This window comes from Prinia subflava, chromosome 7 (genome assembly GCF_021018805.1).
Source record: "Prinia subflava isolate CZ2003 ecotype Zambia chromosome 7, Cam_Psub_1.2, whole genome shotgun sequence".
NCBI classification, from domain to species: Eukaryota; Metazoa; Chordata; class Aves; order Passeriformes; family Cisticolidae; genus Prinia; species Prinia subflava.
In genome coordinates, this window is record NC_086253.1 from 18,118,400 (window position 1) to 18,145,754 (window position 27,355).

Here is a 27,355-nt window from a genome sequence, read left to right on the forward strand (position 1 = left end):
CGTGAGGAGGACGAGCAGCAGCGCAGGGGGGCGGCGGGGCTCGGCCGGGGGCCGCATGCTGCCGCTGCGGCGCTGCCCAGCGCGGCACGGACTGCGCGGCCGGCCCGGAGACAAGGATGCGGCAGATCCGGCTTCCTGGAGGAGGGGCCGCCGCCCGGGCAGGGCAGGGCAGGGCAGGGCCCCGCTCCGCCGCCGCAGGTGCAGAGGGGCTGGGCCAGGAGACGCCGAGCCTCGGCCGCGCTGCGCAGCTCCGTGGAGGCTCCTCGCAGCTCCGTACAGCAGGCGCCGGGCGGCGGCCCGGGAGCGACGCGCCCGGCAGGGATCCCCGCGCAGGGCCGCGCCCGCCCGCTCCCTTGGCGGCTCCCCGGTGGCCCCCGCCCTCCCGCCTCGACGCTGCACCACCGGCGCAGTCTCGGGCCGGGACAGCTCCCGCTGCGGGGCGAGGCGCCTTAGGGCGGGGCGGCGGGACCGGGGCGCATCATGTCAGGCTGCCCGGGCCGGGCTGACAGCGCGGCGGCCCCGGCCCCGTGCCCGCACTGCGCCCGCCGGCCGCGCGGGGGCGCGCTCCCGCCGGGCCGGGCAGTGCCCGCGCCGCGGGCCCCGGAAGGCGCCGCGCAGGCCCCGCACCGTGTCCGCCGGGACCATGGCCGGGCTGGCCCGCACGCTCGGCATCTTCAGCGCCTTCGTGGCCGTGGTGGGAGCCGCCTTTTACCCCATTTATTTCCGGCCGCTGCTGCTGCCGGAGGAGTACAGTGAGTCCCTGCGCGGGGGGAGCTGGCTGGGCCCGGCCGTTCCGCTGTCCCCGGGCTTGGGGGAATGCTGGGGCTGCTGCTCGGTGACTGCTGAGGGGCTTTCTGCTCATCTAGGAGATACCTGAAAACCAAAATAATACAGCTCGCTTGAATAAATATTTCAAGTTATTGGCCCGCACGCGATTAAGAACATTTTTCAGCTGCTCCTTAGAGGATTGAGATACGGCTGAAGAAATTGAGATCAGAGAGATGGAGCACCTCTCCTGTGCAGAAAGGCTGAGAGAGTTGGCGTTCTTCAGCCTGGAGAAGAGAAGGCTTTGGGAAAACCTTGTAGAACACTTGAGGAGAGCTTGTAAAAAAGCTGGGGCAGACTTTTTAGTAGGGCCTGTTGCAATAGGATTAGAGGTAATGTTTTTAAACGAAACAGAGTAAATTCAGTGTAGATAGAAGGAATACTTTTTTTTATGATGGTCGTGGTGAACCACTAGAACTGGTTGCGCAGAGGAGTGGTGGGTGTCCCTTCCCTGGAAACACTCAAGATCAGGTTGGACAGGGCTCTGAACAGCTTGATCTAGCTAAAGATGTCCCTGCTCAGTGCAGGAGAGGTGGACTAGATGATCTTTAAGGGTCCCTTCCAACCCAGACTACTCAATGATTCTATGAGCTGTTTGAGTTCTGTTTTCCAACTGCAGTTGAACATCTAACTTAAAACTTGGTAACCAGTTGTGATGATTTGCTAGAGCTGGTCTCAGTCTGCAGAGTCTCTGAAACTGACTCCTGAGAAAAAACCCACTTTCCTTCCTAAACACCTGCCAGGAAAACCTGCAAAAGCCCACGAGTGACTCTACCCAGGAAGCCCTCGAAGGCACCTGCCGCTCCAGGTGTGAAGCCTCAGCGGCTCCAGGCGGGTTCTCCGTAGGGGGAGCACCCATCACTCCTCCACTTCTGTGAAATACTGCCAAAGGAAATGGGGGGAAGTTCTGGTGCAACCGGCCTTGCCCCCTCGCTTTAATTTTTTATGAACCTAAGCAAGCTGATGACCTGATGATATATGGGGTTAATTTGCCAAGACAACTGAAGATTTCTAGGAAGGAAAAAGAAAAAAGGATAACAAACTTACTGATCTTATTGGAAGGCTTTGGCCTTGCATCAAAACTCAAGTGAAATTTAACTTACAAGCAAGTTTTTATTCAAGGATGCTATGTTTGTGAAACTTCCCACAGTTATGTTTCCTACTCTGTGTTCCCTTTGGAAACTTTATTACTAAATCTTTTTTGCTTATGCTATACTTTCCAAAAATACTGTATTAGAAATGTGGCTTGACAGTAAGAAAAGGACAGAACTAATGGGGCATGTCCTCCTTTGTACTTGTGAATTAATGTGAGTAGATGTTTCTTATCAGTTTAGGGATTTTTAATCTGTATTTAGGACATAATATGATTGATGCACAGTTAGCAAGTGCACAAACTTGTGATTTGATACCTGATTCTAAACTTTAGTTATTGCCTGCTGCTGAATCTCCATCTGGTATCACCTTTATTCATTTCCATTGAGCTTTTCTTGATGCTCATCACTGCAAGATGAGAGGCACAAGCATTTGTTATCACAGTACTTGAGGCAAGATTGTGGACTTCCACAGTCATGGTGTTTGAACCAAAGTATTTAACCTTTGGGATACAAATGGATTTTCTGTGTACAGTCTAGTAAGATGTATGACAACTTCCACAGAAGCCTATATTGGCTTGAGCTGTGGGTGAATACTCAATATTTCTGTGTTTGGGGATGCTGTGTCCCAAAAGTTGGGTGTTTTGATTAGCATCACATAGTAATCATACAAAAGGCAAGAATGAATTTTAGTTACCTGGAGTGACATTGAACTCTGTAAACATGAAATGCTATATTTTCTTTCTTCACTCTCATTTTTCTTGTGTATCTGCCAATTTCTATACAAGTGAAGTACATTAACACTCAGGAAGAAGACTTTACTGCACAATTCTCAAACATCTTCAGAGAAGTTTCTAGCAGTTTAACAAATAAGATGAAAGCTACTTGGAAAAACTGTATGTAATCAAATTGTTGATATGAACTGTAAATTATGCACAAAGGAGTTTGACTCTTTTGTGCATAATTTAATGCACTCCTTAATTTCATACAGAAATGTTATAATTTTGTAGGGTTTTGGTAGCTCAGTTTGTGGCTTTGCTGTTTCTAATATTTTCTTGTCTGTATCTAGCTTTAAAAAACGCTGTTTCCTCATAGGGAACATGCAGTTTGATGTCAGTGATGAAACTTCTAAGGCTTCAGCACAGGCCTTTTCCACAGGGATTAACCAGAACAGTGGCTTGACAGTTGCTTTTTGTGATATTTTCACAGATTTCCTGATTTTCTGAATTGTGAAACTCTGTTCCTTCCCCATCCTGTGAGGTGGCTCTCACTAGGACTGAATCTTCCTTGTTGTCCTTTTTTTTTGGCTTACCTCTCTTCCAGGTTGTTTGCAGGCCCCACAGCAGTCTCCCCATTGACTGTTCCATGTCCTATCTGTGTATTTATCATCCTTTATGTTTTTGCACTGGTTTCTTTGCCACTTAACACCCCTGCTGCTCAACCCAAATGTGTCACCAGAGCTCTCAGACTGATTCCTGGTTTTGTCCCTGCCTCTCTTCTAGTCTGAGTTTCCACTCAAGACTGAATATCCTTCTCCTTCATGTCCTACAGGAAGACTTGTTCCTTGCCCTAATCTATTCTGTTCTCCCTTTCTGGGTTTTGTGCCTTTTCCTTTGGAATTAGACAGGTCCCTGAGATTTTGTCTGCTAAAAAGGATGAAATGGAATTGCCCTGCTCAGTGAACAGAACTGGAGAACCTGGATGTGCCTCTAGTGCCTGTCCCCTTGCAAGGAGGATCAATTACTGTGATATTACTGCTAGTCTCCAGTAGCATTAGGCTTGTATTTAGACAGCCTGATAACATGTGTGCCAGTGCATTCCCAATGGGATAGGATAATGAAAAAGTTCAGTTTTAAGGTGAGCTTAGTTCTGAGCTTCCTTTGCAAATGCTCACCCTGCAGGTTTTTAAAGGCCTCAGAAGTTCAGTGGTGTGGGCAGAAGGTTAATCCAGCTGAGCTTTGACTTCCTGCTTCAGAGTACCATTGTGGTGGTGAAGTGCATAACTGGAAGTGGAAGAAAAGGAGGGGCATTTAGTGAGGGAAAATAGTATAGTTTTCTCCATGTCTCTTCGTGGTAGTGGTAGAATCTTTCAAAGAAAAAGAAAAACCTGAGACGCACAGTGTATGGGAAAATATCCCTCAGATACTGAATTTCTCAGAGTTTACAAGCAGTAATTTTGTAGGTGCTATCATGAAATCTGTTTGCAAGATCTTTCAGGGCCTGAAAATGGGAATCACCCAAAAGAAAAATCTTTTGACTAGTTTTGTGTCAAGCATATGAATGACAGCTTCTAAAAGTATTAGTCATTCCTTAAGTGCTGGGACCACGGCAGGTGTTTTGACATCTTTATTAAACACTAGGCATTGTTTTAAGATGATTATCTTGTTGTTTGCAGTCTCTCAAAACAGACTAGCTATTAGTTTCTCAGTGAAGTAGAAATACTACATTTGCAATCTGTAGGTAGATACTCAACAGAATTTTACTGTGTAGCATCTAGAATTACTAAAATTTTCAAGATTATTTTATTGGATGCAATCAAGATATCTGGTATTTTCTATTTCTTAATAGTGTCCTTTCCGTTCTGTTTTCCAGAGAAAGAACAGTCAATAAACCGAGCTGGTATTGTTCAAGAGAGTATTCAGCCTGCAGGTACACTTGATTTATGTGTTTGCATCGATTGTTTTAAAGACCCTCTTGAAGTAAGGCCTGAATATTTATATGGATTTAAATAATACAGTGAAGAATACATTCAGTGAAAACATACTTAATAAACTTGCCATTTAATTATTTTTCAGGCTAATTCCTCATTGAAAAATTATGGTTTTAATGAAACTCATCTTCAAATGACTTAACTGGCCAAATAAGTTGCAGAGTTTCTGTTGTCTTCACACTTTCTTCAGAAGTGGGAACTGGCCTCCATTTAAGCAGCTCAGAGCAAACAAGAACCGTGGATAGGCTGAACTGTAGCTATAAAGAACAATGTTGCACCCTAGTTTTGTGGAATACTGAACTCTGCTGAAACACAGTTCATCAGCACTTTGGCAGTGCCTTCTGGCCTCATGGATGGATGGGCCATGCAGAAATCCACTACACATGAAGGCAAATTTAGAATGCAATGCAAATAGCTTTTGGATCCTTGCTGTTGACAGTGAAAGCCTTAGGAAAGCATATGAGGGAAGTAAAATTCAAGTATACCAGACTGTCCTTGACAGTTCATTTTTTCATAATGGTAAATGGAGTGGCTGTTCATTATGCAAGGATTAAAGATGTGAGAGTGTCTTGATGAACCATGTAATATCTGAACATGTTAAAGGGTAATTTATTTTTGTTTTTGAAAAAGCCTAACATCGGCAGCAGGTGAAAATCAAATAGGATTAAAGCCATGACCTTACTGCATGCATTGGTTAGATCATTAGTGTAGGGCTTGCTTTCCAGGGAAGGGGGTGAAATGCTGAAGAGAAGTAGGAAGGGTATTGTGAAATAGAGGTCTCATAAACCTGTCTTTTACACTAAATGTTCAAGAGGACTGGACTGGCTCATTTATCCAAGATATTGGTACTTAATGACCAGTTCTTCTTAGTGTAAGTTCTCCTTTTCATCTGTAAGTTCATCCTTATCATCAGCATCTGCTGATAAATTATGAAATCCCTTAGTTGAAGAGGAAGGGTAGACAAATTTAAGTGCTAGGTGCAGTTCTAAATGATTGATCCAACAATATTAGAACACCTTACCTATGAATGTGATAGATTTTTCCATTATCTGAAGTTTAAGATCAAGATGAGGTTGTCTTTCTGTATATTTTTGCAAGTTTAAGCAGAGTTGCAAATTCAGTGCAGAAATTGTTGGCTTCTTTCATCGCTTAATACACAAAGCTGGAGTAATAGACCTGTTTTTTCTCCAACAGTCTAAATTACCAACTGCTGGTATTCTGATATTTGATTTGTAGGGTTAAAAGTGTGGTCGGATCCATTTGGAAGAAAGTAATTGGCGGCTGAGTATATTGCAAAACTGAGGATGGGCGTCTTCAGCTGCTCCTTTCTCTGAAGTGTGTCTTTGGGTGTCGCTGGAGGAGAGTTCTGAATATGCTGTGTGGGCATGTGAAGAGCAACAAAAGCTGCTGGTTGGAATCCTAAGAGATAAAAACATGCTAGTTTTCAGAGAGAATGCTGGTGCATAGCTCACAGACTGTTAGAAAGCTGAATGATTATTGAATATAGAAATGAAATATTTACTTCCTTGGGAAAAGGAAAAGGGATTTTCTTTGAATCTGTAGACACTTGTAGAGTAAATTATGGATAGAGTAAATCATGCAGACTGCTGCAGTTTCCTCCCTAATTTGAAAGTTACAACATGGTGAGTGTAAATTTGTACATTAAAATTTTTAAACCATTGTGTTCTTTTTTTCATTGTTCTGCAATTGTGTGTGGAAGGTACCTTGGTCACCTGCCAGGTGTCCCCCTGGTCGTTCTTAGTCCTGCTCCTCCACAGGACAAGGGGAGTAAATAGAATGACAGAGCTTGTGGGTCTGGATAAAGACAAAGAGATTTCTTACCAGTTACTTTAGCACTCAGAACAGACTCAACTTGGAGAAAATTAATGTAGTTAAGTAAGTAGAATTATGATACACAATAAAGATCATTGCAGGATCCTGTATGTTTTGAAAAATGTATGCACAGAGTGTTCTGACATTAGCAGATTGTTTATCATCTTTTTGGACTCCACACACTTTCATTGGGACAACGTATGAAAGACTCCATGTTTACAGGGTTATTTTCCAAACTGTGGTTCTGCTACTTGCTGTTCTATTTCCACTTTTCTTTGTCATTACTCTCCCACTCAGACACACCTCCTCTTAGTTTTTATTTAGTCTTCTAATATCACTCTAAGCATTAGAATATTTTGTTTACTCTCTGGGAAAATGTGGCCATGTTTGATTCCTTTGAGTTCTCAGGTCATTTTGCTTGATGGTTGGAGCCAGAGTGAGTGTACTCATTCAGTGTAGGATCGTAGATGGGTTTGGGTTGGAAGGCACCTTAAAGCTCATCTAGTTCCAGCCCTGCTGCCATGAGTTGGGACACCTTCCACTAAACCAGGCTGCTCAAAACTCCATCCAGCTTGGCTTAGAACACTTCCAGGCATCTACAGCTTCTCAGAGCTACCTGTTCCAGTGCCTCATCACCCTCACAGTGAAGAACGTCCTCATCTCTCATCCAAACCCACCCTCTTTCAGTCTGAAGTTTTGCTCCAGGAAAAGAGCAACATTGTCACAAAGCTAATTCAGTGTTTGCTGCAGGAAGAAGAGTAGAGCTTAAAAAGAGGTTTTTATTATTTAAATCTTCTTCGATGAGACTGAAGAAATAAGGGAGCCTTGTTTTTTTATTTTCTTGAACAAAACATTCATGCATCAGACCATTTCAGCAAAGATTTTTCATCTAAAATACCTCCTCAGTGAAATTGAAACATTGCTGAAATGCATCTACTGCATCTATAACTGACAAGCTGCAAACCAAAGATTTTTCAGAGAATGTGTGAATTTTTCCATTATGCAGCTTCTGTCACTTGGTGACACAAATGCTTAAAACTCATATATCATGGTAGTGTGGAACCATCAGTATAAATGATGTGACAGAAAACGTGAAATTACTTAGTTTGAGGTTAAGAGATAAGACAATCTGCTACTCATTTACTTTGGAAAGGTGAGCAATTTGCTGAGTCTGGGTCTTGCCTAAGAAAATGTTGGGTAGCTTCTGAACAGTGGCTGCTGGGGGCAGGTGCTGAGCCTTTTGCCTTCATATTACTTAAATGTTGCAAAACATTTGGGTACCTGAACTCAGTTATTTAGCATTTCTAGAACTATACATGTTGGTCATGATCACTAATTCCTTCTGGTGCAGAAAAGCTCAGTAAGTTTTGTAATTGCCAATTTGTAGAGAATTTACAGTAGTTTATATCAGTTGAGTACTACTGTAGGGACGGTGTACATTGGTGAGCATTGATGAGTGTCACTTCCCACTCACATTCCACCCAATAAAGTGGGCTGATGGACCATGGCTTTAAAGCATTAGGATAGTGAATGTCTTTTTCAAATGTTTGCTATTCTGTCTGGATAAAACTGTAAAGTCAACAAGGTATGTACTGCAATAATCATCCAGAATTTACACTGAAATTTGCTGATTGCCCTGGCATGTGACACTTGCCTGGAGACTTGCCCAGTTCTCGTGTGTTAGGTTCTAGTCCTGCAGCAGGCTTGGAGACAATGCTTTATTCTGCTTGTGGATGCTTGACTTTAGCCTCTTCTTCCAGGTACCCAGTGGCAAGTGAAGTCCAGTGTAGTGAGCAGTGCTCTGCAGGACTCTTACCTTGCTCTGGCAGTAAGAGTTCTTCACTACTTTCATAACCTGCAACTACTATTCATTTGGTGATTGGGAGGGACTAGGCTTGCATTCTGCAGAGCAACTACATTTGCTAGTTTTGATCAAGTTGTTCTGATTGTTTTGATAAAAATTCTTTCTTAGAATATTTTTTAAGTTGTCTCTATCCTGTTACATGAATGCAGTTTGCTTATTTATTGTAGCTGGATTATGAACAGCAAATATACCTTCAGCCCTTGAAGGACTGAAGAAAAGTTTTAAACAGTGGTTGGACATCCCAACAGAAACTGGTTGTACTAGGTTTTAGCCTGTTGTATGCTGATGTTTTTAAATTATTAAAACTTGTTCCATAAAGAGCAAATCTAGCATTTTGGTCTAAACACAGCTTAGTTTTGAAGCACTGCAGATTGTTGATGATGCAATGAAACCCTCAAGTACAAACACTTGAGAAGGAGTAAATATGGCAAAAGATATGGGCAAATTGCCAGATTATACACATTTGTGAGAAGGAACAGTCTCAATAAATGAGTATAATATTCAGCAAGAAGAATCTCACGGGATTTCGAAAAAATCAAGTGGGATTTTTCTTGCTGAATATTACAATTATTTACTGAGATTATTCCAAATGATGAGAGGGGATTTTTTTTATCTGTAATACTTAAAGCACATAAAATAGCCTCCAGTTATCATGAATTTTATTCTATGTATGCCCTCCTATGAAAAGACAGCCCAGAAGAAGCAATTCTCATGATCTGCTTTTTTTCTAAACTAAATGAAAGCATGCGTTTTCCCTTCTTCCAGTCTAGCAATAATTAACTACTCATTTTCTCTGTATTGTGTACACTCCTGCTGACCTTCATTTTAACATGCAGATGCAGCGGTAAATGAAAAGCTGTATTGGCTTTTTCTGTTGTGCCACACAACCCAAAAAGTATGTTTGCTAGTGGAAGGAAATTATTCTCCAGCTTCCAAGAAAGTGCTGTGGAATACACACAGTTTCTATGTGGACAGTGTTCAACAGGTGAGAGCAAAACACAAAGTTCAGGTCAAAGCTTAGGTCGGACCTGTGATCCGAGGTCTCTTTCTCCATAGTGCAGACTGTGGGGGCCTTGCAAGAAAAATGGTGCAGTGTTTGAGACACTGTCTTGGAAAATAAGACTGTTGTAGTCAGTTCCATATTCCACCATGCTTTTGTCTGGCAGGAGGTAAGTAATTTAGCCTTTGACCTTCAGTTCCATCTGTAAAATAGCCATAAGGAGTGCTCCCCTTATTTGCAATTGAAAGTAAATACAGGAGTGGGGTTTTTTGATGTTCTAGAAATTTTTTTTTCTTGTCTGAGGAGTTTTATTCAAGGTTAGGGAAAATTGGTCTGAATTTGTGTGAGATACAGATATTTTGGTTTCAGGAATTTAAATGTTTTAAAGAATCTTCTCCAAAAGAAAATAATGAAATTTCCCAGATCTTTATACTGCTGAAATACTATGTTCTGAGATTGAAAATTTTATATTTTGGAAGGCAAACAGAAAACTCACCTGTTTTTCACAGCACTAATATTTTTTTGAAGAACAGCAAAAATGATTAAATTGAAATTCAACCACGTGAATGTTTTGGACAGCTGTACAAAAAAGCAGAAAATTAGTCAACTTTTTTTGGTGGTCCAGGTGCCTCAGCAATTTCTTGAGACTCAGCAATTTTCAATCTTTTGAGTTGCTATTTCCCTTATTTTCTGTAACAATGGGTCCTCCCTTCTAACCTTGGCATGCCAAAAAAGCAACTGAGAGCCTTCTAAGAGGTAGTGAGCAGAGGGGGTTGGGGCACAGTGAATGGAGGTGAGAAAGAACTGGAGATACTGCTGGGAAGAATGTTCCTCCTGTAGCCCCAGAGGAACACTTGGAAGTGGAGTGGAGGGTAGGAAGAGGAGACAGTGTTAAGTTGAATGGGAGTATGAGGAACATAGGACATAAATCCATTGGCATACAGCCTTTGTAGGCTCTGCAGCTTGCAGAGCAAACTGGGATACCTCTTGACTTATTTTCTGTTTCCTCCCCAGCAGAGTGGAAGAAAACCTGTCTAAAGAAAATTCCTAGGCAAGAGAGCATCTGAGGAGGAATTATATAGCTGTCCTTTGCTCTAGCCTGTCTTAAGAGGCCAAACATCACAGAATCATTTGTGCTGGAAAGGACCTCATGCTGAAAAGTGTCTTTCAGGCCCCAGGTCACAGGGAAGGGTGCCTCCTATCAGCTTCTTTCCATAATTCAGAAGGGTGAGTATCTTCAATGCCAGTCAAGGTAGAGGAGGAAGGTGTTCCCTTTGCTTCAGAAATTCCTGTAGGAGGAGTTCTCAGCGACCCACAAGTGGATGGCTCAGCCACAGTCTAGGAATGTATTCTTCCACTCCAAATGAAGAAAAACCACTATGGATATTAACCAGAAGTGTTTGCTCCCTTATTTATTCTATATGAATTTTTGGGTGCCAGTGATTATGGCAGGCCAGCTCTAGATCCATAACTCCTCACAGCTACAGATATGAGGAAGGTTCATACAAGAACTGTAACTTGTACCATTTCTGGCTGAACAGTACTGTTAGGAGTCCTCTGAAGCCTGGAAAGCAGCTAGTCTTAGAATCTTCACTTCTTCTCTCTTATTCTGGTTCTCACAGTTATCCTGTGAGTAGCTGATGTGGGCTTGCTGGATGTTCCATATAACAAAGAATTTCTTATAGTTCAATCCAAAACCCCTTGTCCCACCTAAGAACCTTTGAGACATTTCTACTCATTGCATTTTCTGTATGTTTTTAACATAGGTTATGTGATTTTGTGGCCTTTTCTGCCTGCCAGCCTGCCTACTTCTCTGTGCTTCTGGATCAAAGCAGCAATGCCAGCAACACCACTAAATGAAGGAGCCTGTAATGAACTGTGAGGATCTAAGGGACACATTCCTGTACTTGAAGTCTGGCAGTCCTTGCAATATGTCTCAGAGTTCCTCCTGGTTGCTTTCAGTTGACAGCTTTTGGTTCATTGCAAAATCTTGTTATTCCTTATTGCACTTAGCAGTTAAATTTTGTCCCATAGCTATCATTCCAGCTATTCTTTTCCTCTGACATTGCCTTTCATGTTGTTTAATCAGAAAATTTCATTAGTATATTTAGATTTTTGTGCCAAACAACTATTAAATCTTTTGAGGAATGCCACCAGTAAAATCCATCCAGGCCAATGACTTCCCATTTGTCATTTCCGCTTCTAGCTACTTTCATTCTTGGCTTACAGTTCTTGCAGCTACTAATTGTTTCCCTTGTGACATCATTCCAAATGCTTTGCTGAAGTCCAGAGGGAATATATCCCTTGGATTTTTGTCAGGTTGACAAGCTGGTTACCTGATTAGGTAGTACAATTAATACTCTGACATATTCTACTTTGGGACTTTTCACTGTCCCTACTTTTCTTTATATCACGGTTTGCTATGATTCTTGTGTGCTTTTCTGGAAAGAAGGACAGGTAGAAAGATGTTTTCCAAAGAAGTACCTGGACATTCTCATACTCCATCTGTGTGGATGCATCGTGAAGCACATAAAATTAACCATTCTGTTAGAAGTACCTTAAACATCAGAGAGTGACCTGCCTCCCCAGTCCAGGCAGGAAGGAGAGATGTTTGCTGCTATCAGCTTATTTCAAAAGCTCAGAAGTTAATAATCATCCTGTATTTTGTCACTGATTATTGACTCAGAAGAACCAGGCTTGGCTAATAGAAAATTGCCATAAGTAGTACAAGAACACAAGGATGGATTTATTTAGTCAGAAAAAACATCACCCATCAGACTTGGAGAAGAGGAAAGACAGTGAGCAAGTCCAATTGACAAAAATGGATTAGGTGAATTGTCACATCTACATTCATTAGCAAAATTATTTAGAGGGGTGCAAAAGTGTTCACACCCAGTTCTGATTTCCACAGGTCATTGGGTGCCTGTTGCTTAGAAAGGCTCTTAACAAGGCAGGCATGACAACCAGAGAATGACTGCTTTGAAGAACATAAGAAGTTTCCCTTTGCTTCAATCCTTTGGAATTACAGAAGAGATACAGATAAAGGTAAAAATATAATTTTTCAATTGTGCCACCAGTTTTAGTTGAATGACACTGATGGCAGTTTGTGATTCATTCATGAAGTGTTACATCCTTTGGGAACTATTTGGATTATGACCTGTATGCCCTGTTGGATCCTACAAACTCTTAAGGATGTCTTTACCCCATTTCATGCCCTGTTTGCCGTCAGTCACTCTGCCCATGCTTTTTCAGGAATCTTCCTGTGATGAGATGGTCTAGCTAAATTTCTGATCATCTCCAAGTCTCAGAAGAGCAAAAAATGTTTTGTTCCTACAATTTTCTGTCTTCCAAGATAAAATAAGTTGTCATGCAACTCTCTGTTGAAACTACCATGAATCTTCACAACCAGGTTCTAATTCTAGCCCTAAATCTGTGGAAAGTTTCTCATCTCCTAGATGATTTTTTCTACCTGTGTTTGCAGGCAGACAGTTCCAGTACCAGAAATGTCCATGTTAAGTGTTCTGCTGCTAGTACAGAAATGCATAACTACAAAACCAGTTTCATTCCAAAGAGACATTTAGGACTGCCTTGCTTAGGAACATGGCTCTTAGGGCAAATATCTACAAACGATAGGAGGCTTCAATCACTTAATTCTTTCAGGATTCAGCATTTTTTTTCTCTGCAGTTTTTGAGATAAATCCAGGAAAAACTTGTAGTTCCTACTTACAGTATAGCAATCTTCTTCACTCTGTCCTGAAATAGATCCCAAGCCAGGCTATCAGATCCCAACTATCAGAAAACAACTTCTGGCATTTTCAAGACCGTGTTCTGGGTAAATAGCCTCCTTTGTGTATGAAACACTTATGAAATCGTGCCTCTACTGTATACAAGAGGTATGATAATGTTTATGTATGCTTTGCCAATTTTATCTGGATGGACACAGGAGTCATACCCTCTGTTCTCTAGTGTTAGTTAATGTGTTGACCATCCTGTTGCCATTAAACTTCTCTTTGTAAAACACTGCAGGGGACAGCCCTTAAAATCATCTGCATATTCCAAGTGTGTATTCTTTATGGACAGCTTCTTACAAATATTTCTGTGTTGAATGCTAGCTGTTATGTTGAAAGTCTTCCTCATCATGCTAATGGCTTTACCATCTTGTATCATTGTAGAAAACATCACAGTGATTCCTTCATATACAAGAAGGAATATATACACTTTTATTTGCAGCTTCTGGATATCTCGGAAAATATTATGTTTAGTACAATGTTGCTGTATATTTGCTGTTGTAGAAAGTGATGGAGTTTCTGAAGAGGAATTATACACAGGAAAGGATATCCTTGCCTCAAACGAAGTGAAAGCATAATCCCACAAGTCTTCTCTGGATGTTAGGCATCAGTCCAGTGTTTTTCCACTGTTTGCATTTCACTGATCACAAGGGTCATCAAGAATCTTTGCCAGGATTATCTTAACTTTAACTGAACTCCCAATCCCAAATCTGAAGTCTTTTCATTGTTTTTTAACAGATGTGCTGTCTCAAAAGCAGTCATATCACAAAATCACAGACTATACACTGGAAATGACACTTGGAAGTCATCTAATCCAATTGCCTGCTCAAAGTAGGGCTACCTCTGGAGTCAGATCAAGGTGCTAAGGATTATTTGGTGTGAAGGTGTCTCAGGATTATGTGCTGTCTTGTATCTAGTTCCTCAGTCTTAGATAAGTCAGTACACAAGATCTTTATCTCTGGGAGCACTGCAGAATTGTACTTCTTGTCTGAAGTGTAGGTGGAAGTATTGTTGTGTGTGTTGGTGCAAAGCTTGTTAGAATATACCAGGGGTATTGGTATTGGTATCTCTGGACTTAACATGCCTGCTCTGGAGAGAAAACATCCTTACAGTGATTCAAGGATTCACCTTTATCCCTTTTCTGTGCATTACTTAGATGATATAATAAACAAATGTTAGAGTAAGTCTGTATTCTCTCTTGAGGGCAACCAACACTGGGATCTGGATGCCAGTGACTGGATTAATCTGTTATGCCAGGAGGCTCTCAGCCTCCAGCATTTTTAAGGAAGTGGAAAGTCATGGTTAAGTCTCAGTCTTTACCTGAGCAGGGTCTGTCAATGAATGCTCTCATTCAAAACAAAGATAATCTAGAGAGCTCTATTTACTTTTCCCACTGCAGATGAATGAATGGGCTCCTAGTGAAAATATGGATGGAACAGGCTTTTGAAGAGGTGTTTGAAGGCAGGAGGTGAGGAGCTATTTCAGGGTGAACTGGTCAGCCATACTCCCCTTTGAAGCCTCACTGACTGAAGGGCTTTGGCAGTGGGAAGGCAAGCATGCAGTGGGTATGAGTGGTGGTCACATCAGTCACTTCTCTCTCCACCCAGCAAAGGAAGAGCCACAGTCATGTTTGTGCAAACTCACCAGCAAAGGAACAGGGGCTGCTCAGCCCGGTCCAGTCCAGTCTGCAACAAGAAGAGAATCATCCCTCTAGTACACCTCAAACAGTCCACACCATCTATTGCTCTTCAGCCTAGTCAGTATTTCTAGTTGTCTAAAGGAGAGCTACTAACATTGGGAAAGTCTCTACACACAAGGTCTTTCCAAACACTCCTCTCTCATTTCCCCTGGGCCAGAAATCATTTTAGATGTGCCAGCTGCGACTCAGGCCCTGGGCTGATTCCAGCACCTGTGCCTAGTTGTATGTCAAAGTGAACTGGCTGAGCTTGTGGGACATTACAGTGTGCCCTGATGTAGGTGGTGCTTGGAAAGGTCCTGCTGGACTTCTGCAAGGAGGTGGAAAGCAACAGCATCAGAGCTGAGAGGTGGCAAAGCAGTGATTTCCAGTTCCTTCTGATGTTTATTTCCTGGTGAGTGAGTGACATGTTTAAGAATATTTTTAATGCTTGTGGTAGTAGCAAGAAGTGATACACTAGTTGCTTTGCATGTTTCTGTTGTCTTGAATTTTAGTATATCTGCTGCTAAAGATATAGTTACTCCTGCACTCCGGAAGAAACCCCAAAACAAGGACTAGTTAGCTGGATAATTTCCTACTGTTAAGTGTCTAGATGTAGAGTGAAACTTCTCATTTAGCATTTTCTGGACTGCTTATTTTCCAGTGAAAGAAATTTTCTTTTGATATAAAATATATGGTTCAGTCTCTGGAGAACCCTGTCTTTGTAATCTTCTTGTGCATTATTCTTATTACTAAACCAAAAAAATGAAACACAACCCCCAAAACAAAGTAGTAACCTAAGTTCAGAGCTGAAGAACGTAGACTTTCTTCCCAGGAAAAAATTAAAAGGGAAGACAATTTGTATTTAGTTCCATTATGTAGCCAAGAAAATTCTTTCAGAGAACAGTGCTATGTTTCCTCCCTCAAAGGTACTGTGTGTAACTAACATAATTAATTATACAGTTATTCACAACGAGGAACAAGGATGCTTCATTCACCTTGTTCTACAAAAAGGAAAAAAGGGTTCTCAATCTGTCAAGTGCAATGCAAATAAGAATTGAGGATGGTTTCTGAACACTGAAAATGGGGCAGAGATGGGAAGTTGTGCGATAAGGATTGTCTCATGTACATTGATGGCAACGGTGAAAGAAAGAGTAAATGGTTTATTTGCATTCATCTTTGTAGATTTCAGCTATATTCAAAGTTCTTGCCAAACAATTGCTTTTGCCAGTTTCTGGATTATTTATCAGCTTGGATTGACAAAATAAACTTTTGGCCCATGATGCAAGTCAGATGTCTAAGTCTGGTTTTGCATAGGGAACAGAGCTGACTTTCCCAGCCTAATAAGCCAGAACTTGGTCTGTCAAAGGTGTCCCTCATGAGGGACTAGAGAATTAATGAAGTCTGACTCTTGTCTGTGGAGGCTGTTTTTAAGGGCAGTACTACTCTCTCTGAGGCCATTAAAAGTGGGCTGGCATCCTTTCAGTGTCTCTGTTCAGCAGGATTGCCTCTTTCACAGATGTCTGCTAAGGCTCCGTTTCTCACAGCTTCCACATGACCAGCTGCTCTCAGGGGCCCTCCCAGCACAACAGGGTTGAAGGTTGAAGCTCAGGGTGCTAAATGTTGTGCCTTTTTTCTTTTTTTTTTTTTTTGAATTATAGAGTTTGGACTTGAATGATTTATGAAACATTTGACCATTCTCTTAAGGAAAACTCATCCTGAAATATACTTCTGGGAGGAGGCTTAGCGAACCTTTTGTGATGCTCCTCAGAGATCCGTGTACTTTATGAAATTTCATGTACAACCCATCACTTGGTTTATCAGCAGGTCTAGATCTACTGCCAATGATTTCTTTCCCTGGTTGCTATAGAAATTATATATTTAAATGTAGTTATTATTGCTTCTCAGGTTTATCCCCTCAGTTGAATGAGCCTCAGTGGAGGTGGGATGCTGTTCCCTCTCCTCCTTTACAGTTTATTCCCTGCTGTGGCCAGTTTACTCTTACAGAGTTTCCTGGGTAACTAGGGTCAGAGCTCGCCAAAACAGAGGGTTGCGCCTGTAGTTCCTGAAGATAATGCTGTGCTCTGCTTGCTGAAGAAGATGGTTCTCTGGTCATCTCTGATGGATCATTCTCTTTTGTGGTGAGACAATAACTACTCTCTGAACTTTCATACCTGGGCTGAGATAGACATGCTGATAGTCCTGTTGCTGCTTAGAATCTGTAAGACCCAGACTCCTTTGAGCAGGAGGCTTGTGTTCCTTCAGGAAATATAGTTGCCTACTGAGTATCTGCCTAAGCAGACTGTCAGAGGCTTGCTGGGGTCACATGGAGAGAGGATGGCTGTGTGTAAGATTTCATTTTGAGTCAGCTTGCAGGTATATTGAGTTACCTGGTGGAAAGCTTGCTGCCAGGGTGTTTGATGGTCTTTCCCTTGGCTGCAGCTTTTCTCTAGGCACATCTGACTGAACCTGCAACCAGCATGGGAGGTCATGGAGCAGAAGGATGCTACAGTACGAGTGCAGGCACTGCCCTTGAAGAACATGATGAGAGTGAGGCATGTGCTAAAAGAGAAAAATCCAGCAAGTCTTCCTACTAGGGTAGTGTGAAAGGTCTCATCAAGTCAACCCAAAGTTATGTTTTCCCTTTAGATATCAGCCAGTTCCTCAAAGGAATAGACCTCTGCATGTAGTGAATCCATCAGAAGGATGGATTCACTGCATGCAGAGAAGAAAAATATAAGGTCTTTAGGAAACTTAACTTGCTATCTAACTATTTATTATACAAATACTTACTTTAAAAATCTGTAAGGTGGCATGGTAACCTGGTGATGACCTTACTGAGCTGCCGTATATATGGCTGCTTTGTGACAAGGGTTCTGCAGGCTGCTGCCATATAGCACTAATTTACCTTGGCACACTTCAGAACAAAAGAAGGCATATTTATTTAATTTTTCAAGATTAACAAACTAGCGTTACTGAATAGACTGCCCTAGTATTTCCTTTGAAAAGGATACATTTTTCTCTTTGTTTGTTATTGCTGTTTCTGCCATGCTAAATAATTGGCCTCAGGCTCCAGTTCGGTACAGCACTTATATTCTTGGTACCCTCAGTAGCACTTGTGCATGCTTTTAAATTTAGAATTGATAGCCTGAGAATTGACTGAATTGTGGCCTCAGTGGTAATGCTTTTAATTGTAGTGTAAAAACCGGTCCTCCCAACGACCAGTAGATGGGGCAAGTAGGCCTCCTTATAGTTATGGTCAAATTTTGGGGTGTTTTTTTTTTTGAATGCAAGGTTAAAATGTAGCTGTTGTTGGCTCTTAGTTCAACAGTCTAGTTTGAAGGCTCTTTACCTTTGTACTGTAAGGGTAAATTACGAACTTTGACGTAACTCCACTATTTTCTTTACAAACATGTGTCGTAAACAATCGTTCTGTTCCTTGAAATCCTGAGATTTAAAATTATGTTCCTTTCTTTACACAGGGATGAAAACAAATCTTTTGAAGGTTTTGTTGTGCAAAGATATGGAAATGTGTGTTCTCTCCCCAAAACTAGCCAATAGTTAGGTGTTTACAACACTCATGGGGATGCAAAGGATCCAAGTTTTAGTCCCTGATAGTCTTCCATGTGCCTGTAGAGTGTACCAATGACAAGATCACCTTACTTGCCTTTTGGTAATCAGCTCTCTCCTGCAAAAGCTGCTGTCACTTTTACACATTTATTGATGCACCAGACTTGTACAGACTACATGTCTGGCCATGGTTGCTGGCCACATTTGCTCTCTGCCCACACTTCTTGCTCCCTGTTAACACCTCATGTTATGTACTTACCTAAAAAGGGGGTGATCTTCTGAATACTGCCTGTTAAAAGGAGTGAGAGCTTTTTCTTGAGCATATAGGTACACATAGGAAAAGAGAGTCCTCAGTTTCCCTTTAGCCACAATCACACTTCTGTTTGTTGTTCATCACATCAGCTCCTTAGGCGTGCTCTGCTTTGTCCCCACTTCTTGGAGCTCAGCATGGTAGTGTGAATCCTGGAGCAAGCTGTGTTCTTACAGGCAGTGTGGTACAGATGCCAGAGCTGTTTTCTGCATTACACTGAGGCAGACAGCTCCTCAGGTGCAGAGCCCAGGGATGATGGGGAGCTTCTGCTTGTTACATAGACCACATATGGTTTGCCTAGTTAAGTATAGCTTGCCCTTGTGGAGGCAGCTCCTACTGTTCAGCCTTGAATAAAAGGTAGTGATATTTCTGTTCTATTTTAGAGTGAGGCAAGCTGCCTGAGATAGTTCAGTGGGGGATGAAGAAACCTGTATCTGTACTAAACTGGCCAGGCAAAAACAACATGTTAAAATAAAAGAAAACAGTTTGGCTAAAGATTAAAAAAAATCCCAAACAAACAATCACCAACCCCCAGCTCTTTCTCCTCAGGCTTTTGAAAGCTGAAATGGAGGAATAGATGTGAGCCTTCCTTCTCAGATATATAGGGACAGTCTCAGCTGCTGGGCTTTAGTTTAGCACAGGGGCCTGTGAGTGCCACCATCTGTCATTATCTGTTTGTGATATCCAAAACTTCTCAGAGTGGGACGGAGCACAGAGGAATTCCTGGCTGGATTGCATGACTTTCTGCTCTTTCTTGAGGCTGTTACATTGTTAAATCTAAGATGGGTAATACTGAGTGCAGAGGGGTGTACAAGGCTTAAGCTGGTGTAAACTGAGAGCAGCTCTTTTGCAGACAATGAAAGTAACCAAACTCTACAGGCATCTAAACCAGTAAGAGTCTGGCTCACCTTCTCCAAAAGTGCATTATACAGAATCTAGGCATTACTTTAACCTATTCCATATTTTGAAGGAGCAATGTCTGTTGTATATGTCCAAGTTTGCTCTATATTCTCTCTCTTTTGCAGCTTCAGGATGCCCTCAGACTTCATCTCTAACACTGCCCCCTATGTGGTGAGCAGCATGATTCAGACAGGATTTCTTGCAGCCAAATTCCCACAGCCTGCAGTAGTCCTGCTTTCTTTACTTTCCATTCAGTCCTCTGACAGTGCTACAGCAAAAATTCCTTTGGCTCCTGCCATATCTACCTTTGCCTTTGAATATTTTTATTGGCTTACTGTGTTTTGAATGAAATATGAATTCCTCAGTGCTTTTCCAGCCAGTTGCATTTTGTTCATTGTGTATGTCTTGACAGTCCAGCATCCTTTGACTTCCTTGTGGTCTTCCTCTATTTATAATTTTCGTCATATTCTTCCCTGTTACCAAAGACATGTTCTCCTCATAAGATAAGCAGTGTTATGAACTCCCAAAGCCTCTGCTTCCACTCTACTCTGTGCCTTCCCTGAAAGGCTAATAATTTCTCTCTAAATGTTCTGGTTTGTGATATGGAAAGAACTGCTTTAAAATAAATGTATTGCTCCTGGGGCAGGTATAAAACATGGCTCAGACTGCACAGGCTCCTCAGGAACATGCTTTTGACAAATGCCTCATGAGGCAGCTGGAAACACCTACAGCATGCGGTGTTTTAGAGTAAACCAACTGCTCAGTGACAAGCTGGCCTCTGAGGAAAGCTGTGCATGCTGTTAGCCAGAGGTACCTCACGAGGACTGAGAGTCCTTCTGCTGTTTGGCTCCTTGCAGACAGCAGCTGTTCCACAAGAAGGTGAAACATGCAATAAATGACTGCATTTACTTGAAGCAAATCAGAGCTCAAGCAAAGGCAGTGGTCCAGCCAAGTATGTTTACTGCTCTGGGAATGCTTTTGTGCTGATGCAGCTCTTTCACCCAGAATCTCTGAACATTTTGAAGACATTAAGAAAGATAGGCTAATGCCTGTGTTTGCAGATGTGTTTGAGCCAGGTTTTGGATGCTGCTGTCCATATAGCCTACACTGAGTTTGGTATTGTTGTGGCTGCTTGGCCAACCATTTCCTTAACTCATAGATCATTTCTGCAGCTGGTGCCAAGCTCGTGGTGATGCAGTTATGTTGGTAACAGGACCTGAGCAGGCCACTGCATGGCTAGCTCAGGTAGGCACACATAAGCTGTGGTCACTTGAATATAAAAATACATCTGTCCTATTTTTAGGAGGCAAGAAGATCTGTGACCTGGACTGAAGACAAACGATCAGTTCAAAGATACGTTTCTCTTTTCTACTGCTGCTTTTGAGAGGAGAGAAATGGTGAAAGTGAAATAGTGTGTAGATTGTCATTAGTGAGAATAGGTTCAGACTAGGTTGTGCCATGTCCAGCTGCTGAATGAATGTTCAGATAATGCAGGAAAATGTCCTGTGACCCAGAAGGGAGAGAAGTAGTCTCTTCATGTGTGTGCATGTTTTCCTCATGGACCAGCAGATACATCTTTGGATGCTTCTTTTGAGATACAGAGGTCACTTGTTAATCTGCAATGGCATACAGAAAAGGGCTATATCTTTAGCCAACAAGAGGGTGTTAATGCAAGGATTTCATGTTGTTTTTCTAGAGAAGAATATGCTCCCAAATAAATATCACCTGCTTCTGAGTATGTCCCAGGGGTTTGGCAATGAGTTAAGAGCCAGAAGAACTGCACTGTGCTGAACTATTTCCAGCAGAGCCTTGGAGGCTGATAGCTCCACAATGATTGAAGGATGGCTCTTCTTTTCCAAACTGTCCCCAGACAACTGGGGTGAGTGGCTCCTCCCTGGTGGTCTGGTCGTCCTCAGCTCATTTTTCCTCAACATACAAAAGGGGCCAATCTCTGAAAAGTCTTGGAACAGACAACCAGTTCCTTCCAACTTCCTCACATTTTACTGAGAAACTTGCTTCTTCCCTTCTTATTTGCTTTGCTCACTCCTAGTGGTTTTCTGCAGACATTTCTCCCAGATGACCTTGCTAGAACCACAGTGAAACTGAAGACACTACTCATGTTCTACTCTGAGTTTCTTAACTACAAAATGTTTTCAGTTTGTGGAGAGGGTTTTTTCTTCTCTCTTTCATTCTCTCTGCTCCTTGGCTTCCCACAGTGACAGCCATATCTGTTTGATTTGAGAGAAGCTTTGCATGTGCTATGAGTGGCTCCTTCTGCTAACAATTTGTCCTCTGGAGCCTGCTGCTGCACAGTATAAATAAATTTCATTGTTTAGTACTTTCCCATTTTGTTCCCCTGCTGCTGGCAGTGAGTTGACCTACCCTGTTTTGTTTTTCAAATTTATCTTTCTTTGCCCTTCTTATATGAGACAAAGTCACAAGATTAAATTAACAAAGATGCATTATTGATGCATACTTTTTTTGTTATTTCGTGCTGCACTAAATGTTCTGCATAAAACAGGAACTAAAATGCAGATTACATTCTGAAATAGCACTCAATTGGGTCTTAGGACGGGGAATAATATCCCACTTCAAAAAGTCTAATGATGTGTGCTGAATAGGCACAGTTGCCATATAAAAAGTGTTTTCTGGTCATCCTGCCACATAAATTCAGTGTTTTTATAAACACTCTTCATTTGGCCCATTCTGTGCATGTGTGCTGCTAGGATGACCAGGATGTTTAGCACATCAGACCTTGCTTTGCAGTGGTGACTGTAGGTACTGGAAGTTCTCCAGTTGCAGTACTATGCATGCCCCTGCAACCTCCAGCTCAGAATATGGTAAATATTTAGAGTGGCTGAGCCCAATTTGGGCTCTGTGCTGTTTTAACTAGATTGTTCCTCCTGCTTTAAAGCTGGCTTAGGCATTTATCCACCACACCAGAATCACTGTGCAGTACATGTTCCCCAAATTGGGTGTGATGAAGGCCACAGTCATGTTTTCCATGGTTCCAAGCATGAAGCTTAGAGCACTTGAGGTTGTTTTTACTGCATGAATATGACTGCATGTGGATTTTAATATAGAGAAAAACATACTGTCACCAGCTAATGAAGTCAGTAAGGTGGTCACATTTGCCTACTTTCTCAGAAATTGTCATGATTCCTGTCGTTCTGTGGATGAATAAAAGAAATCTAACGATCTAGACAATCTTATTTTTGTCTATTTTTGTATCTTATTATAGCATAAATAGGTTTTGAATAATAGAAATCAAGTAATTTTTGTTTTCTCTTCCACTGATGACTTCTAAGTGAAGGAGGACATCACCATGCACAGGGTAAAAAAGATAGAGAAACAAACCCATTACCATTTGCATTTTACTAGCCAGATCTTAAAAAAATATTTGAAGGTGGGGAAATTTGTCACCTTAACATTGCAAATTATGTGAAACCAGTATGTCCTCCCACCACAGCATATGTTTGTGGTGGGTAGGCGGGGGAGATGCAGGGAAGAGGTGATGGTATAAAAATACCTTATAAAACAAATGTTGGCTAGGGGAGAGAGTTTGTCACTTCAGCTAGACTAGAGGGGGAAACCAGACAGACAGGGGGCGGATGGGGGCGTGGGGGAGGAACTTAAGTTCAGTGAGGTAAATAACTTGACAGTGTCTCAGAAATAGCAGTCAACTAATTAGCTAGAAAAGATCAGATATTAAACAAGAAGGTAGCCTAGTAAGTAAAGGAGTAAAAGCTACTGAAATGAAAAATTAAGACCTTAGGGGCGTCAAGCATGTGACAAATACCAAGCAGAGAAGTGTGACAGGTAGAAACCCCAAGATAAAGTGCACAGTCTTGCTAGCAGCCACTCTTCTGTACTTTCATAAACTGAGAAGTAGGATTTTTCTCATTTATCCTTCTAATAAGCATGCTAAGACAAATACAGACCAGAAGCTCTGTATGGTAACATAAATGCTGCTTTGTAATGCACTGCTAGCATGGCTCTCTCCCTCCACATGCCATATGGAACAGTTGTCCACAGCATCCAGGACTGTGCAAATGTGAGCAGACACCAACATGACCATCCATAGTGGCAGCCAGGGTGGAAAATGACAGTTGCCTTGTCATGCTGCTCGTTAGTTTGTGTGCTGTGGTGGGAGACTGACATTTCCACATCGTGGGACCTGGAGGATGCAGGAGCTGGTGGGAGGAAGGGCCAGAAGGGACAACATTCAGTGCCCCTGCACAGTTCCAACTGGAAGTAGTAGCTGTCCAAGTCTCCTTCCTATCTGTGATAATTATAGTTTTAATTTAGTTTTAATTGGCTTGCCTCAGTGGACAAGCAGGTGCCCAGCTCAAAGAGAGTGGGTGAGTGCGTGACAAAAAGAGACATGAGGAGAGAGCAGGCTGGTGAGGTGCTCTTTACATCCACTGATCTGTTACCCATGTGTATCCTGTTTTATGTACGGCTTCGGATGCTGCTTTCCTTTCTACTTATTCCCTGTTGTTTTAATCTAGGGAAATTAGAAAGCAATTTGGATGGACATCTCCATGAAAAGAAGGTGTTCTGCTAAATCAGACAAAACCTGCTCACCTGCTTCCTCTCTTCTTTCACTTGGAAGTATGTCTTTCTCCTGCCTCAGTGAGTGAATTTTGGGGGTAGGTCAACCTCTTGCCCCATGGTGTGGGGCCTGCAGGGTATTACAGCTGAGTAAGCAAGGCTCTGTTGCTGTGAGGGCTTATGCCAACCAACTCTGTGCTGACAGACTGGCTGGTGGGGCTTCTGAGTGACAGCCCTGGGACTGTTACAAGTGCAGGCACGTTTCAAGGGTGGCATAAGCTGTGGAAGCTCCTTGGTTCTCAATTTGCAGTCAAGGACAGAAAAAGATTCAGCTCTCTTCTCCTCTGACCTAAAACATATTGCTGAGGTCTGTTCTGCAGGGTGAAACTTTCCACTAGTAGGTGTTTACACATATTTGGCTATATCTGGCTATTTTCATATATTGGTATGCAGTCATTTCATACTTATATTCCTCTGAAAAACAATGTGTATTTTCCCCCTTCAACACATTTCAAAGAAAATACCCCAACAAAACATTGATAGAAAAATTTTGCATACTTCAATCAGGAAACTGAAACCTAGAATGCCTTCTGAGCCTCTGTGCAGCTGTGTTGTTGCTTTGTCCTTCAGCGCTGACTTAGGGTAGCTGTGGGGATTAGTAGTCTGAGTTCCCTGACTTACATGCATGTAATATTAATGAAATATTTTGGTGGAAATCTAGCTTTTACATTTCAGATTTGTTTCGTTGCTCCAGTTGGTGGGTTGAAACTGCCATCACAGCAGCTGCCTGAATATCGTGTAACACAACGTGCCTTGATGCCTTGTCATATTTCAGTGTTTGCTCACAGCACGAACAGTCCCAAGCATTGTGTTGTTTTTTTTCCGAAGGTCCAGAGTTAGTGAAATAGAGAGGATCTTTTTTCCTTCACTTTCTCACAACCCTCCAAGTTCTCATGCCTTTCCACTATCCCTTTCAGTGATTTAGTGATCCACCCTTTACTCTACAAGTGCTTGGGGACGCTTGCACTGTGATAAACAACGCAGTACAGAAAGCCTTTGCAGATGCTTCTGCATGTGGCTTCCTGAATATCCTGAGGTCTTCCTGCATGCAGCGAGCGTGCAGGTAACACTATAATAACTGAAGAGTGTAACAGTCAAAGCTAAAAGGTTTACAATTAATCAAGAACTTTTTTTGCTGGGGATCTTAACACTAAACCCGAAAACATTTCATGGAAATTTGGTACTTGTGATGCAACTCCTTGGGGAGTTCTTTATGTGTAGAATGCAATTTCTGATAAAAAGGAGAGAGAGAAGTATACTGTAGAGTGTTCAATAATCTGATCATTAGGTGATCACTGAGATGTACAAGACCAAGTTATAAGTTCTCTGGATGAAAAAGAAGAAACAGAAATATCAATTAATCTTTCCAGAACTGCAGATGTCTTAACTGTCGGGCTTTTGAGGAGGATGCATGAGTCTGATTTCTATGGCTTCTTTGTGTGAAAACTCTCAGAGACCAGTTCTAAAATTTCTCTTTTTTTGCTGGTACTAAAAACTTATGCTATTGCAAAATGCAAACCTTGTTATTCAGCCAGATAGAATAATAAAAGTTGTAGGTATCTTGTGAGCGTGAAGCAAAGAGGAAGCAAATGTGTTAATTTATTGGCTCTCTGTGAGAGGAAAATCTGGGCTTCATTTAAAAGTCAAATGTAAATATCTTTTTTCTAACTTTGGCTTGTGACAGATCAAGATTTGACATATTCTCATTTTTCCTAGCAAGCTGCTAAGGATTCAGACCAACTTGATGGAAATATACCTTTGACAGATGACAGCAGGATTTCATGAGTGATTTCTGTCTCAAGACGACTGCCCCTTCTCCACAGCCAGCAAGTAGCAATAGCATTTTAAAAGAAGGATGTCAGAGAGCAGCTTGGTTTTCTCAGCTGTCATCATTATTTGTTTCTCTCCTGGCCAAACCACCAGAAGCAGGTTAAGGATGATACAAACTAGCAACAAATCATGGGGTGGAGGACTGAGCATGTGACAATGCTCAGGCTATGGTGCAAACATTCGAGCTACGTTTCGAAAGCCTGGATTTGTGTTCAGCAGAGTTCATGAGTGAAAAATAAAAGTCTCTGACGATAACAATCAACAACATCAATCTCATTAGTGTCTGCTCTTCAGAGAAGAGGCTGGAGTGGATCCCGTCAAGCTGTGATTTGGTTCAGTGCACTGGGGAAGGTTCCTAGAAGCATTACCCCAGCTTCTTTACACTGTGCACTGAAGGGAAAAAAACAACATTTGGCAATTTGTTGTCAATATTTGTATAACTCCTGATGCCACTAAAACTGCATATGTAGGCTTTAAACTAACAAAAACAAAGCCATGGCCAAGCTGGAGGGCTGGATTTGTTTCCATGCACAATTAGGTTTATTTGTTTAGGTCTCATTTTATTTGCTTTCAGATGACTCAGATAGGAGTATTGCAATCCTTTCAAAGTGGTGTTCTGTGTATTTTTGGCATTGGGCTTAGCCAAATGTGGAAAGAATTGGCTGCTCAATAGTATTTTCTTATCCAGAGGTTTTTTCAAACTTTTGAGAGGAACTGAAGGAATGTCCCTTCCATGCCAGGCTTTCCCCCCTTCCCCTTCACAGCGTCTCTCCGTATTATTGTTAAAGAGCACAGGAATTTTAAAACACTCCTCTGTTGTGCAACTGTTAGCAACTGCTCTTATTAATTGCTTTACCATTATGCTGCATATTTAAATTCTCACTGGTGTCATCCATAACATGCTGCTGTGAGTGTCTTTTAACCCATTCCAATAGAATATATCAGTGGGGCCTTGCTCAGAATCTCCCATCCTGCTAGGCCAGCTCTGGGCTTGCTGAAAATGATTTCCTGCAGACATGAAGGGATATGTACATTTTGGCAAGTAGCCAAGTTTTCTGTTGGGAATTAGTCACTAAGGGCAGATTATTTTCCAGTGGACATACTGGTATGCTATCAGTTAAGAGAATTGTCTTAAATCTCAGCACCATGTTGTTTCTTTTATTCCCCAGCTCCCCAAAATATAAAAGAAAACAAAAAAGCTGCATTTTTTTTGTCTCTTCTGTGTTATATGTGTAGGAAGCAATGGCTTTTAATTACTGCTTTAGGCACCACTGTATTTTTGGGAGATTTTTTCCCTTTGTTTTCTTCTGATAATTTTGCTTCTAGAAATACTCCCTCAGATGAT

At 41.9% G+C, this 27,355-nt stretch overlaps 2 protein-coding genes across 5 annotated transcripts in view; one reads left to right on the forward strand and one right to left on the reverse strand.

Annotated features, from left to right (window-relative positions):
* SEL1L3 (SEL1L family member 3) overlaps positions 1-134 on the reverse strand; it is a 34,024-nt gene extending 33,890 nt beyond the window's left edge. The window contains exon 1 of the mRNA XM_063401732.1: positions 1-134. Within this exon, the coding sequence (XP_063257802.1) occupies positions 1-57 (57 nt within the window). The 5' untranslated portion in view covers positions 58-134.
* SMIM20 (small integral membrane protein 20) lies at positions 56-27,355 on the forward strand. 4 transcript variants are annotated; one of them, XM_063401735.1, is made up of 3 exons: positions 56-752; positions 4,509-4,565; positions 25,897-27,355. In XM_063401735.1, the coding sequence occupies exons 1-3, from the start codon at positions 56-58 to the stop codon at positions 25,905-25,907; spliced, it is 765 nt and encodes a 254-aa protein (XP_063257805.1). In that variant the 3' UTR covers positions 25,908-27,355. The 4 variants fall into 4 exon arrangements, with proteins under 4 accessions (XP_063257805.1, XP_063257804.1, XP_063257803.1 ...); XM_063401734.1 differs by lacking the exon at positions 25,897-27,355 and adding an exon at positions 5,863-6,306; XM_063401733.1 differs by lacking the exon at positions 25,897-27,355 and adding an exon at positions 4,712-5,856 and having other exon boundaries at positions 4,509-4,615.

Bases quoted from the DNA above. Each gene is read 5' to 3' on its own strand.
- SMIM20 (XM_063401733.1), top strand. From the start codon at position 56: ATGCTGCCGCTGCGGCGCTGCCCAGCGCGGCACGGACTGCGCGGCCGG. The intron at 753-4,508 runs GTGAGTCCCTGC...TCTGTTTTCCAG, and splicing joins GCTGCTGCCGGAGGAGTACA to AGAAAGAACAGTCAATAAAC. The intron at 4,616-4,711 runs GTAAGGCCTGAA...ATTATTTTTCAG, and splicing joins GTTTTAAAGACCCTCTTGAA to GCTAATTCCTCATTGAAAAA.